The 20,905-nt window shown below is 36.8% G+C and overlaps 1 protein-coding gene across 5 annotated transcripts in view; it reads right to left on the minus strand.

Moving 5' to 3' along the window:
- TMEM181 (transmembrane protein 181) overlaps nt 1–20,905 on the minus strand; it is a 393,500-nt gene that overhangs the window by 67,884 nt on the left and 304,711 nt on the right. For all 5 annotated transcript variants that reach the window (XM_073671509.1, XM_073671510.1, XM_073671506.1 and 2 more), the window contains exon 12: nt 15,511–15,613. In XM_073671509.1, coding sequence (XP_073527610.1) covers nt 15,511–15,613 — 103 coding nt within the window. The remainder of the gene's footprint in view (nt 1–15,510; nt 15,614–20,905) is intronic.

A 20,905-nucleotide genomic window follows, 5' to 3' on the forward strand; every position in this document is an offset into this window, starting at 1 on the left:
CAGACACATACATTACATTACAGACACATACATTACATTACAGACACATACATTACATTACAGACACATACATTACATACAGACACATACATTACATACAGACACATACATTACATACAGACACATACATTACATACAGACACATACATTACATTCAGACACATACATTACATTACAGACACATACATTACATTACAGACACATACATTACATTACAGACACATACATTACATTACATACAGACACATACATTACATTACATACAGACACATACATTACATTACATTACATACAGACACATACATTACATACAGACACATACATTACATACAGACACATACATTACATTACATACAGACACATACATTACATTACATACATTACATACATTACATACAGACACATACATTACATACATTACATACAGACACATACATTACATACATTACACACAGACACACATTACATACAGACACATACATTACATACAGACACATACATTACATACAGACACATACATTACATTACATGCAGACACATACATTACATACAGACACATACATTACATACAGACACATACATTACATACAGACACATACATTACATTACATTACATACAGACACATACATTACATTACATACAGACACATACATTACATACAGACACATACATTACATACAGACACATACATTACATACATTACACACAGACACACATTACATACAGACACATACATTACATTACATACACATACATTACATTACATTACATACACATACATTACATTACATTACATACACATACATTACATTACATACAGACACATACATTACATTACATACAGACACATACATTACATACAGACACATACATTACATTACATACAGACACATACATTACATACAGACACATACATTACATTACATACAGACACATACATTACATTACATACAGACACATACATTACATACAGACACATACATTACATACAGACACATACATTACATACAGACACATACATTACATTACAGACACATACATTACATTACAGACACATACATTACATTACAGACACATACATTACATTACAGACACATACATTACATACAGACACATACATTACATTACATACAGACACATACATTACATTACATTACATACATTACATTACATACAGACACATACATTACATTACAGACACATACATTACATTACATACAGACACATACATTACATTACATACAGACACATACATTACATACAGACACATACATTACATTACATACAGACACATACATTACATACAGACACATACATTACATACAGACACATACATTACATTACATACACATACATTACATTACATACACACATACATTACATTACATTACATACAGACACATACATTACATTACATTACATACAGACACATACATTACATACAGACACATACATTACATACAGACACATACATTACATACAGACACATACATTACATTACATACAGACACATACATTACATACAGACACATACATTACATACAGACACATACATTACATTACATACAGACACATACATTACATTACATTACATACAGACACATACATTACATACAGGCACATACATTACATTACATACAGACACATACATTACATTACATACAGACACATACATTACATACAGACACATACATTACATTACATACAGACACATACATTACATACAGACACATACATTACATTACATTCAGACACATACATTACATTACAGACACATACATTACATACAGACACATACATTACATACAGACACATACATTACATACAGACACATACATTACATTACATACAGACACATACATTACATACAGACACATACATTACATTACATACAGACACATACATTACATTACAGACACATACATTACATACAGACACATACATTACATTACATACAGACACATACATTACATACAGACACATACATTACATACAGACACATACATTACATTACATACAGACACATACATTACATACAGACACATACATTACATACAGACACATACATTACATTACATACAGACACATACATTACATACAGACACATACATTACATACAGACACATACATTACATTACAGACACATACATTACATACAGACACATACATTACATACAGACACATACATTACATTACATACAGACACATACATTACATTATATTACATACAGACACATACATTACATACAGACGCATACATTACATACAGACACATACATTACATTACATACAGACACATACATTACATATTACATACAGACACATACATTACATACAGACACATACATTACATACAGACACATACATTACATTACATACAGACACATACATTACATTACATACAGACACATACATTACATACAGACACATACATTACATACAGACACATACATTACATTACATACATTACATTACATACAGACACATACATTACATACAGACACATACATTACATACAGACACATACATTACATACAGACACATACATTACATTACATACAGACACATACATTACATTACATACAGACACATACATTACATTACATACAGACACATACATTACATACAGACACATACATTACATACAGACACATACATTACATTACATACAGACACATACATTACATACAGACACATACATTACATTACATGCAGACACATACATTACATTACATACAGACACATACATTACATACAGACACATACATTACATACAGACACATACATTACATACAGACACATACATTACATACAGACACATACATTACATTACATACAGACACATACATTACATACAGACACATACATTACATACAGACACATACATTACATTACATGCAGACACATACATTACATACAGACACATACATTACATACACATACATTACATACAGACACATACATTACATTACATTACATACAGACACATACATTACATTACATACAGACACATACATTACATACAGACACATACATTACATTACATACAGACACATACATTACATACAGACACATACATTACATTACAGACACATACATTACATTACAGACACATACATTACATTACAGACACATACATTACATTACATACAGACACATACATTACATACAGACACATACATTACATACAGACACATACATTACATTACAGACACATACATTACATTACAGACACATACATTACATACAGACACATACATTACATACAGACACATACATTACATACAGACACATACATTACATACAGACACATACATTACATTCAGACACATACATTACATTACAGACACATACATTACATTACAGACACATACATTACATTACAGACACATACATTACATTACATACAGACACATACATTACATTACATACAGACACATACATTACATTACATTACATACAGACACATACATTACATACAGACACATACATTACATACAGACACATACATTACATTACATACAGACACATACATTACATTACATACATTACATACATTACATACAGACACATACATTACATACATTACATACAGACACATACATTACATACATTACACACAGACACACATTACATACAGACACATACATTACATACAGACACATACATTACATACAGACACATACATTACATTACATGCAGACACATACATTACATACAGACACATACATTACATACAGACACATACATTACATACAGACACATACATTACATTACATTACATACAGACACATACATTACATTACATACAGACACATACATTACATACAGACACATACATTACATACATTACATACATTACACACAGACACACATTACATACAGACACATACATTACATTACATACAGACACATACATTACAGACACATACATTACAGACACATACATTACATACAGACACATACATTACATACAGACACATACATTACAGACACATACAGACACATACATTACATTACATACATTACATTACATTCAGACACATACATTACATTACATACATTACATTACATTCAGACACATACATTACATTCAGACACATACATTACATACAGACACATACATTACATTCAGACACATACATTACATTACATTCAGACACATACATTACATACAGACACATACATTACATTACATACAGACACATACATTACATTACATACAGACACATACATTACATACAGACACATACATTACATTACATACAGACACATACATTACATACAGACACATACATTACATTACAGACACATACATTACATTACAGACACATACATTACATTACAGACACATACATTACATACAGACACATACATTACATTACATTACATACATTACATTACATACAGACACATACATTACATTACAGACACATACATTACATTACATACAGACACATACATTACATTACATACAGACACATACATTACATACAGACACATACATTACATTACATACAGACACATACATTACATACAGACACATACATTACATTACATACACACATACATTACATTACATACAGACACATACATTACATTACATACAGACACATACATTACATTACATACAGACACATACATTACATACAGACACATACATTACATTACAGACACATACATTACATACAGACACATACATTACATACAGACACATACATTACATACAGACACATACATTACATTACATACAGACACATACATTACATTACATTACATACAGACACATACATTACATACAGACACATACATTACATTACATACAGACACATACATTACATTACATACAGACACATACATTACATTACATACAGACACATACATTACATACAGACACATACATTACATTACATTCAGACACATACATTACATTACAGACACATACATTACATACAGACACATACATTACATACAGACACATACATTACATTACATACAGACACATACATTACATTACATACAGACACATACATTACATACAGACACATACATTACATTACAGACACATACATTACATACAGACACATACATTACATTACATACAGACACATACATTACATACAGACACATACATTACATACAGACACATACATTACATTACAGACACATACATTACATTCAGACACATACATTACATACAGACACATACATTACATACAGACACATACATTACATTACATACAGACACATACATTACATACAGACACATACATTACATACAGACACATACATTACATTACAGACACATACATTACATACAGACACATACATTACATACAGACACATACATTACATACAGACACATACATTACATTACATACAGACACATACATTACATTATATTACATACAGACACATACATTACATACAGACACATACATTACATACAGACACATACATTACATTACATACAGACACATACATTACATTACATTACATACAGACACATACATTACATTACATACAGACACATACATTACATACAGACACATACATTACATTACATACAGACACATACATTACATTACATACAGACACATACATTACATACAGACACATACATTACATTACATACAGACACATACATTACATTACATTACATACAGACACATACATTACATTACATACAGACACATACATTACATTACATACAGACACATACATTACATACAGACACATACATTACATACAGACACATACATTACATACAGACACATACATTACATTACATACATTACATTACATACAGACACATACATTACATACAGACACATACATTACATACAGACACATACATTACATACAGACACATACATTACATTACATACAGACACATACATTACATTACATACAGACACATACATTACATACAGACACATACATTACATACAGACACATACATTACATTACATACAGACACATACATTACATACAGACACATACATTACATTACATGCAGACACATACATTACATACAGACACATACATTACATACAGACACATACATTACATTACATACAGACACATACATTACATACAGACACATACATTACATTACATTACATACATTACATTACATACAGACACATACATTACATTACAGACACATACATTACATTACATACAGACACATACATTACATTACATACAGACACATACATTACATACAGACACATACATTACATACAGACACATACATTACATTACATGCAGACACATACATTACATACAGACACATACATTACATACACATACATTACATACAGACACATACATTACATTACATTACATACAGACACATACATTACATTACATACAGACACATACATTACATACAGACACATACATTACATTACATACAGACACATACATTACATACAGACACATACATTACATTACAGACACATACATTACATTACAGACACATACATTACATTACAGACACATACATTACATTACATACAGACACATACATTACATACAGACACATACATTACATACAGACACATACATTACATTACAGACACATACATTACATTACAGACACATACATTACATACAGACACATACATTACATACAGACACATACATTACATACAGACACATACATTACATACAGACACATACATTACATTCAGACACATACATTACATTACAGACACATACATTACATTACAGACACATACATTACATTACAGACACATACATTACATTACATACAGACACATACATTACATTACATACAGACACATACATTACATTACATTACATACAGACACATACATTACATACAGACACATACATTACATACAGACACATACATTACATTACATACAGACACATACATTACATTACATACATTACATACATTACATACAGACACATACATTACATACATTACATACAGACACATACATTACATACATTACACACAGACACACATTACATACAGACACATACATTACATACAGACACATACATTACATACAGACACATACATTACATTACATGCAGACACATACATTACATACAGACACATACATTACATACAGACACATACATTACATACAGACACATACATTACATTACATTACATACAGACACATACATTACATTACATACAGACACATACATTACATACAGACACATACATTACATACATTACATACAGACACATACATTACATACATTACACACAGACACACATTACATACAGACACATACATTACATTACATACAGACACATACATTACAGACACATACATTACAGACACATACATTACATACAGACACATACATTACATACAGACACATACATTACAGACACATACAGACACATACATTACATTACATACATTACATTACATTCAGACACATACATTACATTACATACATTACATTACATTCAGACACATACATTACATTCAGACACATACATTACATACAGACACATACATTACATTCAGACACATACATTACATTACATTCAGACACATACATTACATACAGACACATACATTACATTACATACAGACACATACATTACATTACATACAGACACATACATTACATACAGACACATACATTACATTACATACAGACACATACATTACATACAGACACATACATTACATTACAGACACATACATTACATTACAGACACATACATTACATTACAGACACATACATTACATACAGACACATACATTACATTACATTACATACATTACATTACATACAGACACATACATTACATTACAGACACATACATTACATTACATACAGACACATACATTACATTACATACAGACACATACATTACATACAGACACATACATTACATTACATACAGACACATACATTACATACAGACACATACATTACATTACATACACACATACATTACATTACATACAGACACATACATTACATTACATACAGACACATACATTACATTACATACAGACACATACATTACATACAGACACATACATTACATTACAGACACATACATTACATACAGACACATACATTACATACAGACACATACATTACATACAGACACATACATTACATTACATACAGACACATACATTACATTACATTACATACAGACACATACATTACATACAGACACATACATTACATTACATACAGACACATACATTACATTACATACAGACACATACATTACATTACATACAGACACATACATTACATACAGACACATACATTACATTACATTCAGACACATACATTACATTACAGACACATACATTACATACAGACACATACATTACATACAGACACATACATTACATTACATACAGACACATACATTACATTACATACAGACACATACATTACATACAGACACATACATTACATTACAGACACATACATTACATACAGACACATACATTACATTACATACAGACACATACATTACATACAGACACATACATTACATACAGACACATACATTACATTACAGACACATACATTACATTACATACAGACACATACATTACATACAGACACATACATTACATACAGACACATACATTACATTACATACAGACACATACATTACATACAGACACATACATTACATACAGACACATACATTACATTACAGACACATACATTACATACAGACACATACATTACATACAGACACATACATTACATACAGACACATACATTACATTACATACAGACACATACATTACATTATATTACATACAGACACATACATTACATACAGACACATACATTACATACAGACACATACATTACATTACATACAGACACATACATTACATTACATACAGACACATACATTACATTACATACAGACACATACATTACATACAGACACATACATTACATTACATACAGACACATACATTACATTACATACAGACACATACATTACATACAGACACATACATTACATTACATACAGACACATACATTACATTACATTACATACAGACACATACATTACATTACATACAGACACATACATTACATTACATACAGACACATACATTACATTACATACAGACACATACATTACATACAGACACATACATTACATACAGACACATACATTACATACAGACACATACATTACATTACATACATTACATTACATACAGACACATACATTACATACAGACACATACATTACATACAGACACATACATTACATACAGACACATACATTACATTACATACAGACACATACATTACATTACATACAGACACATACATTACATACAGACACATACATTACATACAGACACATACATTACATTACATACAGACACATACATTACATACAGACACATACATTACATTACATGCAGACACATACATTACATACAGACACATACATTACATACAGACACATACATTACATTACATACAGACACATACATTACATACAGACACATACATTACATACAGACACATACATTACATTACATGCAGACACATACATTACATACAGACACATACATTACATACAGACACATACATTACATACAGACACATACATTACATACAGACACATACATTACATTACATTACATACAGACACATACATTACATTACATACAGACACATACATTACATACAGACACATACATTACATTACATACAGACACATACATTACATACAGACACATACATTACATTACAGACACATACATTACATTACATACAGACACATACATTACATACAGACACATACATTACATACAGACACATACATTACATTACAGACACATACATTACATTACAGACACATACATTACATACAGACACATACATTACATACAGACACATACATTACATACAGACACATACATTACATTCAGACACATACATTACATTACAGACACATACATTACATTACATACAGACACATACATTACATTACATACAGACACATACATTACATTACATACAGACACATACATTACATTACATACAGACACATACATTACATACAGACACATACATTACATACAGACACATACATTACATTACATACAGACACATACATTACATTACATACATTACATACATTACATACAGACACATACATTACATACAGACACATACATTACATTACACACAGACACACATTACATACAGACACATACATTACATTACATACAGACACATACATTACAGACACATACATTACAGACACATACATTACAGACACATACATTACAGACACATACATTACAGACACATACATTACATACAGACACATACATTACATACAGACACATACAGACACATACATTACATTCAGACACATACATTACATTACATACATTACATTACATTCAGACACATACATTACATACAGACACATACATTACATACAGACACATACATTACATTACATACAGACACATACATTACATTACATACAGACACATACATTACATTACATACAGACACATACATTACAGACACATACATTACAGACACATACATTACATTACATTACATACAGACACATACATTACAGACACATACATTACATTACATACAGACACATACATTACAGACACATACATTACATTACATTCAGGTATAATCCTCCATCCTTACACTTCATTTCTCCTGCATCCTCCGTAAAAAAACGCAGGAAAAAAAGCAGTGTGTGAATGGAGGTGCTTTTTTTACCTGCGTAAAAAAACGCAGGTAAAAAAAGCAGGAAATACACACGCAAAAAGCAATGTGTGAACGCAGCCTTAGGCAGGATAGGGAACCGCTTTTTATTGTCCCCTGATTTCTCTAAGATGTCATCAAGGGTGGGCCCAAATACACTGCTCAAAAAAATAAAGGGAACACTCAAATAACACATCCTAGATCTGAATGAATGAAATCTTCTCATTGAATACTTTGTTCTGCACAAAGTTGAATGTGCTGACAACAAAATCACACAAAAATCATCAATGGAAATCAAATTTATTAACCAATGGAGGCCTGGATATGGAGTCACCCCCAAAATTAAAGTGGAAAAACACACTACATGCTGATCCAGCTTTGATGTAATGTCCTTAAAACAAGTCAAAATAAGGCTCAGTATTGTGTGTGGCCTCCACGTGCCTGTATGACCTCTCTACAACGCCTGGGCTTGCTCCTGATGAGGCTGAGTATTGTGTGTGGCCTCCACGTGCCTGTATGACCTCCCTACAATGCCTGGGCATGCTCCTGATGAGGCTGAGTATTGTGTGTGGCCTCCACGTGCCTGTATGACCTCCCCACAATGCCTGGGCATGCTCCTGATGAGGTTGCGGACTGTGGTCTGTAGGATCTCCTCCCAGACCAGGACTAAAGCATCTGCCAACTCCTGGACAGTCTGTGGTGCAACGTTGGTGGATGGAGCGAGACATGATGTCCCAGGTGTGCTCAATTGGATTCATGTCTGGGGAACGGGCGGGCCAGTCCATAGCTTCAATGCCCTCATCTTGCAGGAACTGCTGACACACTCCAGCCACATGAGGTCTGGCATTGTATTGCACTAGGAGGAACCCAGAGCCAATCGCACCAGCATATGGTCTCACAACAGGTCTGAGGATCTCATCTTGGTACCTAATGGCAGTCAGGCTACCTCTGGCGAGCACATGGAGGGCTGTGCGGCCCTTCAAAGAAATGCTGCCCCACACCATTACTGAACCACTGCCAAACCCGTCATTTTGAAGGATTTTGCAGGCAGCAGATCGATCTCCACAGCGTCTCCAGACTCTGTCACGTCTGTCACATGTACTCAGTGTGAACCTGCTTTCATCTGTGAAGAGCACAGGGCTCCAGTGGCGACTTTGCCAATCCTGGTGTTCTGTGGCAAATGCCAAGCGTCTTGCACGGTGTTGGGCTGTGAGCACAACCCCCATCTGTGGACGTCGGGCCCTCATAGAGTCGGTTTCTAACCATTTGTGCAGACACATGCACATTTGTGGCCTGCTGGAGGTCATTTTGCAGGGCTCTGGCAGTGCTCCTCCTCTTCCTCCTTGCCCAAAGGCGGAGGTAGCGGTCCTGCTGCTGGTTTGTTGCCCTCCTACAGCCCCCTCCACGTCTCCTGGTGTACTGGCCTGTCTCCTGGCAGCGCCTCCAGCCTCTGGACACTACGCTGACAGACACAGCATACCTTCTTGCCACAGCTCCCATTGATGAGCCATCCTTGATGAGCTGCACTACCTGAGCAACTTCTGTGGGTTGTAAAGTCCGTCTCATGCTACCACGAGTGTGAAAGCACAACCAACATTCAAAAGTGACCAAAACATCAGCCAGAAAGCATTGGTACTGAGATGTGGTCTGTGATCCCCACCTGCAGAACCACTCCTTTATTGAGTGTGTCTTGATAATTTCCAATAATTTCCATCTATTGTCTATTCCATTTGCACAGCAGCATTGTCAATCAGTGTTGCTTCCTAAGTCGACAGTTTGATTTCACAGAAGTTTGATTTACTTGGAGTTAAATTCTGTTGTTTAAGTGTTCCCTTTATTTTTTTGAGCAGTGTAGAAATTTGCCCTCACAGGGGATGAAACACAATCTCGATTTTGTTTGTAGATCCCTGGGCCAACAATTAAGCCAGAGGGCTCATCTGGCCGCATTAGCGAGCCCTGTCGCCCTAGCTTCTAATCTGACGGACTCCGCCGAGGTATCAGCTAGGAAGGCCGCTGCTCCTTTTATTTCCGGGATGGTTTCTAGTATTGTGTCTCTAGATATTTTCTGTCACAGTTGTGTTTCAAGCTTGTCTAACCAGACCATTAATGACCTGGCCATACATGTGGCAGCTAAAGCACGTTTTAACCCCCCTCAGCGGCTTCCCAGGAACCCTTTAGGAAGAGGTCTGCTTTTTTATCCATGGGGTCTTTTAAGACGCCCATGTCCTCAAATGGAAGGGAGAACTTCTTTGAAGCTTTGGCGTTCGCGACGTCCAGTTTTGGCACTTTCTCCCAAAAGGAACATGCAGGGTCATCGCACGGGTACTTCCTTTGTGGGGAAAGGAGGCCCTTCCTCTCCGGTCTTTTCCACTCTTTTTTAATTAAAGAGTGAACTTGCTCATTAAGTAGAAAAGATCTCCTCTTTTTCTGTTCTAGACCGGTGAACATTACGTCCTGCATAGATTTCTTGGGCCGGGGATCTGCTAACCCCATGGTGGACCTGACGGCCTTAATGAGGCTGTTTCCTCGATCTGTAGATGAGGAAGAGGATGATGAAAAAACGGACGTGTCCGAATCTCCACCATTCTCAGAGCTGCTAGACCAGGACTCGGGGGATATGTTTTTAGGTTTTTAAATTTTTTTACCCACCCCCATCCCTCGAAGGGACTTAATAGTATCTTCAACCTGCGACTTTATCAGGTATCTAAGTTCTGAGGCAAATTTCAGAGATTCCTCGTATATGGTTTGCTCAATACAGGAGAGCTGCAGAGTCTCTTATCCCAAGTAGCGGGTAAGACTTCCGTGCATAGTGCACAGGTCCTATACTTTGTTTTTCCTGTACTATTTCTTCCCTAATAAGAGAAAAAGAGAGAGAGGGAGGGGCCCTAGTTACAAAGTGGACTTTCACGAAGATCACTTACCAACCAGAAGGAAGAGAGGGTACCGGTTCAGGAGGTGGAGCCATCTTTGTAGATGGAGTCCTCCTGGAAGATGCTGAGGTGGAGTCTTTGCTGCGCTGCGACGATCTGCCGGAGCGCCCGCTTCCACTGTTATGATCCTGGTGTCCCGTCTCTTACGGTTTCTTCTGAGTTGGCGGCGGCGGTGACGACTGAGGATGAAGCTCTTGCTCTTCAAATAGCTCCTGGTCACTCATTTTTCCAGACAGCGTGCCAGAGCTTCAGAAAACCTGTCTTTTAAGGCACTCCCATAGTGCCTGCGGTGATCCAATGCACCCCTACTCCCCCACACCTGCGGGGGGGACGCTCGCGCCTGCACAGACTGGTTTACGCATGCACAGCAGACCTGGAAGCCTTTAGATCGCCGCTGGGCAGCGCCGCAATCCCACCTGCCTCAACCAGGGGGGTCCAGCGCAGCATCCTTGGCGGGCCCCAACAGGCTACGTCTTCTTCGTCTGGACCCCCCCCCCCACACACACCGTAAAGGCCTCTGACTCTAGCGGTGGCGATTCAGGGAACTGCACCAGCCGAGGCAGGGAACCCCCGCTGCTTGAATCGGACTGGCCGGGCCTGGCATCCCACGACGTCCATCTTCTGGCACCCTGCAGGTGTGCCTCCTGTAGGAGCTGTAGGATCCCATCAAGGACAGGAAACCAACCAATGCGGGAGAGAGGTACCGCCCTTTTATCTGTAGGCTTCCTGTCCTTGAAGGGCGGATCCCCTCTCTCCGTGGTGCAGTCATGGGGAAGGAGAATTTTTTTTTAAATATATGAAAAAAAATACAGAAGTTCAAATTACCCCCCTTTTGCCCTATTAAAAATATAAAAAATACACATTGGGTATTGCCAAAAAAGTTTGATCTATCAAAATATAAAATAAATTAATCCAAAACGACAATGAAAAAAACTAATCAAAAAGTTAGAATTAACGTTTTAGACGCCGAAACATTGCAATAAAAGGCGATCAAAACATTGTATCTACCCCAAAATAGTATCAGTAAAGACGTCATCTCAGTGTGCAAAAAATAAGACCTCACCCAGCCCCAGATTCGAAAAAATGAAATGGTTACAAGTCTCGGAAAATGGAGACACAAGCAAAGTTTTTTTGTTTTTTTTTTACAAATTTGAGGATTTTTTCACCACTTAAATAAAAACAAACAAACACACACTATACATTTGGTATCTTGTCATATCAGGTCACTTCTACCATATAGTGAAAAAGGTAAATAAAAAAAATAGTAATTGTGGATTGCACTTTTATGCAATTTCAATGCACTTTGAATTTTTTCCCCGCTTTCCATTGTATCACATGATAAAACAAACGGTGTCAGTCAAAAGTACAATTTGCCCCGCAAAATCAAGCCCTCATAAAGCTATGTGGACTAAAAAATAAAAAAAGTTATGGCTCTTGGAAGGAGAGGAAAAAATGAAAAAAAAAAAAAAAAACCCCAAACCCAAAAAATAGCCTGGTCATCCGTTCATGAAGGGGTTAAATACAAAATCAATTTCACAGGTTTTTATGCAATGAGTAAAGACTAATGTCTGAAACGCGTCTTTTTAAATGACGTTGGATCTGATGTTTTTCTAGCCTTTTGTATATTTAATAAATTAATTTTCAAGGATCCACCTTGCTGGATTTTATGCTTCTTTTTCACTTTTGGGATTTGCCGTACTATGAGGTCTCAGTGCAATTTGGATCTTACTCCCAGGTAAGCTGACTTTCCCTTGGCTTTCTGTTCACAAAGCATTCTGTTCCCCACATTGTGTATTACAGTTATATTTTTTTATTACTCACCGACATATGGCATATTTCGCAATTCAGAGCATGCTCTTATCACGAGAAACATGAGATACAGGATGTACAAAGTCGCCACTATCAGAAAGAAAATCTTCATGCCCTAGTACAACAAATGAACAGCATATTATTAAACAGCATAACATAGATCCACCTTCTACAGAGAACAAATCTAGCTGCCAATATCCACTTTTGGGTAATTAGAATTTTCCTTTAAAGAATACGTAGGTTGATTTTGTTTTCTAATGTATCACATCGGTGGTGGCCCTGGTCTAAGTACTATGAGATCAATAAAAGAAACAAAACAAAAACCTGCTTTATCTAAAAACAGTGCCATTCTGGTATGGTGAGCTTCTTAATACAGTCCCGGAGCATTCACATGCTGTCCCAGTCTTTGCAATTCTTAAATGAGGTGGAGCGCCGGCGGCCAGAGCGTGGCAGTAGCTGTCACTAATTACAGGTAAAGGACCAAATAATCATATAAATATGGCTTAGTGCTCTATTAGGTGATGGTTCGCCCTGTGAATTGCCCATGGACATTTTTTGACCACCATCGGTACTTTGACATCATAGTGGCTCTATGTATTATTGATACTCTCATTCTAGAGATACAATAATTGATGCCTATGATGTCAAGCATGGACAGGCACTTCATTATTTGCACTAGTTTTATTTATTGTGTTTGTATGTATCTTGTATCCCCTGCACTTGTTGAAGCTTTTTTATGAATAATTATTTTCTACATTTATAATATCCATATGCCTTTGGTTCATCAATTGTTGGCTCCTGCCTTCCTTGTGTTTATAATGTGATATAATAATACGGCTACTTTGGGTCTCATATAGGCAGTATTAATTATGGATTATACCAATATACATTTACATTGGTATGCTGCTTGTTTCTGTAAGTAATCCTTATATCAATTCTTAAATGGGCATTTCCATCTCACTTTTTGGCTGAGACAAGAATTACACCCACCATATGCCAACTGTGGAAATGGAGGATCTAGAAGCATCTGCGCAATTCCCAGAGAGGTTAATATATATGGTAAACACTGGAATACTTCTATATATCCCAGTCCTTATTGTATTTTTGTGACATATTGTCCTTTTTATCAGTGGTAAATTTAGGTCGATAAAATTTATGTTTATTTATGAAATGATCAGAAATTTGGTGAAAATTTACCAAATTTCTATTTTCATGCCCTTAAAGCAGATAGTCCTACCACACAAAATGGTTAATAAATAACATTTCCCATATGTGTAATTTACATCAGCATCCTTTTTCCAGCCATCTTTTATTTTGATAGGATGTTAAAGGGGTTAAAAGTATAGCAGCAAATTTAAATTTTTCAAGAAAACTTACAAATCCTGTTATTTACTGGCATTAAGCCTGTTCAGTTAGTGAGAAAAGCACTAGGAGAAGCAGAAAAAAAAAAAAAAAAAGAGTAATACTCCCAAAGGGGTAAAAAGAGGAAAAAGGGTGGGTTCTATGTCCTCCGTGAAGGTTACGAGAAAGTAATTTTACATTTCTTTTCTCGGGCGCTTTATTGGGGGGACAGGGGAAACCGTGGGACTATATAAAAATGAACGTGTGAGGCAAATCCCTCAGGTAGTCATCTGTACGTTTCCCCCTTGCAGCACCTTTCTGCCCAGACTAGCATTGGCCAAGACGAAAGTGTGGACAACTTTGTTCTTGGCTTTAAAAGCTTCCAGAATGGCAGTGCAAATACAGCAAGCAATGGTCACCTTGGAGGAAGAGAGACCCTGATGAGGGCCTTTAGGGATGACAAACAGGGAATCAAAGTCTGAAAGTGTCACCGACAGGTAGTGACTCACAGCGCTGACCAAGTCCAAAAAGTTAAGGATCAGATTAAGGTTAGATTAGAGAGAGATTGACTGAGCAAAGGCAGAACGATCTCTTCATTAAAATGGAAAAAAAAAGAGACCACCTTGTGAAGGAAATAGGGCTAAGGACACAAAATCATCTTGTCCAAGTGAAGGACAAGAAATGGAGAGTGGCAGGACAGAGCAGCCAAGTTTTGATAGTCACCTGATGGAAGTGATCGCAATCAGGAATGCCACCTTCCAGGAAAGACAGAGGGAAAATGCTCTGGATTAGTTCAAAAGTTAGACAATGGAAAGCGTTAAGCTCCAGAGATCCAAGGGAGGCCGGTAAGGAATAACAGAGTGTGCCAAACCCTGAAGAAAAATCTTGATTTGAGGCTTAGAAGACAAATTGCTCTGAAAAAAATAGACAGTGCAGAGATCTGGACCTTGAGGGAGCTTAAGGCTAAGTCAGACTCAAGACTAGACTGCAGGACGCTGCAGGAGGAGAGAAAGTAGAGAAAAAAAAACATAGGCGTGACCTCATGAGATACGCACCAAAAGGCGGCAGCCTTCTAGATACGATGGTAGATACGAGACGAAGAAAGCTTTTGTGCCTTGATCATGGTCTGCACACACAACATGATCAGAAAAACTTGAGCATTTTAGAACACCGGCTTTAATAGCCAAGTCATTAAACGAAGCGACTATGAATTTGGGTGGAAGAGGAGACAGTGGGAAAGTCGGTCTGGTCAATCCGAAGACTCCATGAAATGTCTGCAAGGAGGTAGACAACTTTCAAGTACCATGATCTTCTGGGCCAGAAATATGACAAGTATTCTTTTCGACTTGATCTTCTTGAGCAGAGATAGAGTAGTGAACAGGTATTGGACGGAAAATTGGAACCATGGAATCAGCAGAGCATCAGAGACAATCGCTATATGTCGAAAGCTGTAGACACGAACCGAGGAACTTTGCAGTTGTGTCTGGATACCATCAATTCAATGTCTAGAGTAATCCACTTAGGGCAGACCTGATCTGAGATGGTCAGAAGCAAGGACCACTCTCCTGTTTTTTGTCCTTCGTGACTTAGAAACTAAGTGGCCAAGTTGTCTGTTCCCAGAATATGGATTGCCAAAATTCATGCCAGAATTCATTGTTCCGCCCAGTCAAAAATTTGTGAAATCTCTGCCATAGCTTAGCAACTCCAAGTCCCTCTTTAATGGCTAAAATCAAATCAGAAACTGCCTGAGTCGGGGGAGAGAAGAATCTGGAGATCCAAGTAGAGAACAGTCTTGCTCGAACAGGAGAGAAAGTTTCAGCTGAAGAAACCTGGTGTGGAACTAAGAAAATGGCATAGCCTCGATGGCTGCTACTATCTTGCTTACAATGCTCATGCAGTAGCTAAGTGGAAGGGGCAAGAAATGGCTCAAAGATTGGATGCCAGTCTATAATGCCTACATTTTGTTCTATGAAATAAAAACTTTCACTTGGATGATGTTAAAAAGCATTCTCAGGAAAAGGAGGAGCTGAGCCAGGATCAAAGACTACTTTGATTTGTTGACGATCTATCCAAAGTGGGAAACTGTATACAGTGCGATCTGCAGACCCTCAAGGTTCTTTGAGTAGGAGGGAGCCTTTATAAGGATGTCGTCCAAGCAGGGGAATAACCACTATCACCCTGACATGCAAAAAGGGCCATGACAACAGCCACAACCCTTGTGAACACACTTTGGCACCCGGGTAACCAGTCCGAAGAGTAGAACCACAAACTGAAAATGGGACTGAGTGACAGCAAAATGGAGGAACCTACAGTGGTGGCCAAAAGTACTGGCACCCCTGCAATTCTGTCAGGTAATACTCAGTTTCTTCCTGAAAATGATTGCAATCACAAATTCTTTGGTATTATTATTATCTTCATTTAATTTGTCTTCAATGAAAAAACACAAAAATTATTGTCCTAAAGCCAAATTGGATAGAATTCCACACCAAACCTAAAAAAGGGGGTGGACAAAAGTATTATCACTGTTTGAAAAATCATGTGATGCTTCTTTAATTCGTGTAATTAACAGCACCTGTAACTTACCTGTGGCAATAACTAAATCACACAGGTGTTGGCAATAACTAAATCACACTTGCAGCCAGTTAACATGGATTAAAGTTGACTCAACCTCTGTCCTGTGTCCTTGTGTGTACCACATTGAGCATGGAGAAAAGAAAGAAGACCAAAGAACTGTCTGAGGACTTGAGAAACCAAATTGTGAGGAAGCATGAGCAATCTCAAGGCTACAAGTCCATCTCCAAAGACCTGAATGTTCCTGTGTCTTCCGTGCGCAGTGTCATCAAGAAGTTTAAAACCCATGGCACTGTGGCTAACCTCCCTAGATGTGGACGGAAAAGAAAAATTGACGAGAGATTTCAACGCAAGATTGTGCGGATGGTGGATAAAGAACCTCGACTAACATCCAAACAAGTTCAAGCTGCCCTGCAGTCCGAGGGTACAACAGTGTCAACCCGTACTATCCATCGGCGTCTGAATGAAAAGGGACTGTATGGTAGGATACCCAGGAAAACCCCACTTCTTACCCCGAGACATAAAAAAGCCAGGCTGGAGTTTGCCAAAACTTACCTGAGAAAGCCTAAAATGTTTTGGAAGAACGATCTCTGGTCAGATGAGACAAAAGTAGAGCTTTTTGGGAAAAAGCATCAACAGAGTGTACAGGGAAAAAAAAGAGGCATTCAAAGAAAAGAACACGGTCCCTACAGTCAAACATGGCGGAGTTTCCCTGATGTTTTGGGGTTGCTTTGCTGCCTCTGGCACTGGACTGCTTGACCGTGTGCATGGCATTATGAAGTCTGAAGACTACCAACAAATTTTGCAGCATAATGTAGGGCCCAGTGTGAGAAAGCTGGGTCTCCCTCAGAGGTCATGGGTCTTCCAGCAGGACAATGACCCAAAACACACTTCCAAAAGCACTATAAAATGGTTTGAGAGAAAGCACTTGAGACTTCTAAGGTGGCCAGCAATGAGTTCAGACCTGAATCCCATAGAACACCTGTGGAGAGATCTCAAAATGGCAGTTTGGAGAAGGCACCCTTCAAATATCAGGGACCTGGAGCAGTTTGCCAAAGAAGAATGGTCTACAATTCCAGCAGAGCATTGTAAGAAACTCCTTGATGGTTACCGGAAGCGGTTGTTCGCAGTTATTTTGGCTAAAGGTTGTGCAACCAAGTATTAGGCTGAGGATGCCAATACTTTTGTCCGGCCCATTTTTGGAGTTTTGTGTGAAATGATCAATGATTTGATTTTTGCTTCATTCTCTTTTGTGTTTTTCCCTTGCAAGCAAATTAAATGAAGATAATAATACCAAAGAATTTGTGATTGCAATCATTTTCAGGAAGAAACTGAGTATTATCTGACAGAATTGCAGGGGTGCCAATACTTTTGGCCACCACTGTATGGTGTGCTGCGAAAATAGGGATGCGGAGATAGGCACTGAGGAAAGAAATTCTCTGGGTTCCATGGAGGAAACAACAGAGTGAAGGGACTTTGTCCTGGAGAAGGAAAG

Source organism: Phyllobates terribilis, unplaced genomic scaffold (assembly GCF_046119375.1).
Source record: "Phyllobates terribilis strain yellow unplaced genomic scaffold, ASM4611937v1 Scaffold_3__8_contigs__length_932513732, whole genome shotgun sequence".
Classification (NCBI taxonomy): domain Eukaryota; kingdom Metazoa; phylum Chordata; class Amphibia; order Anura; family Dendrobatidae; genus Phyllobates; species Phyllobates terribilis.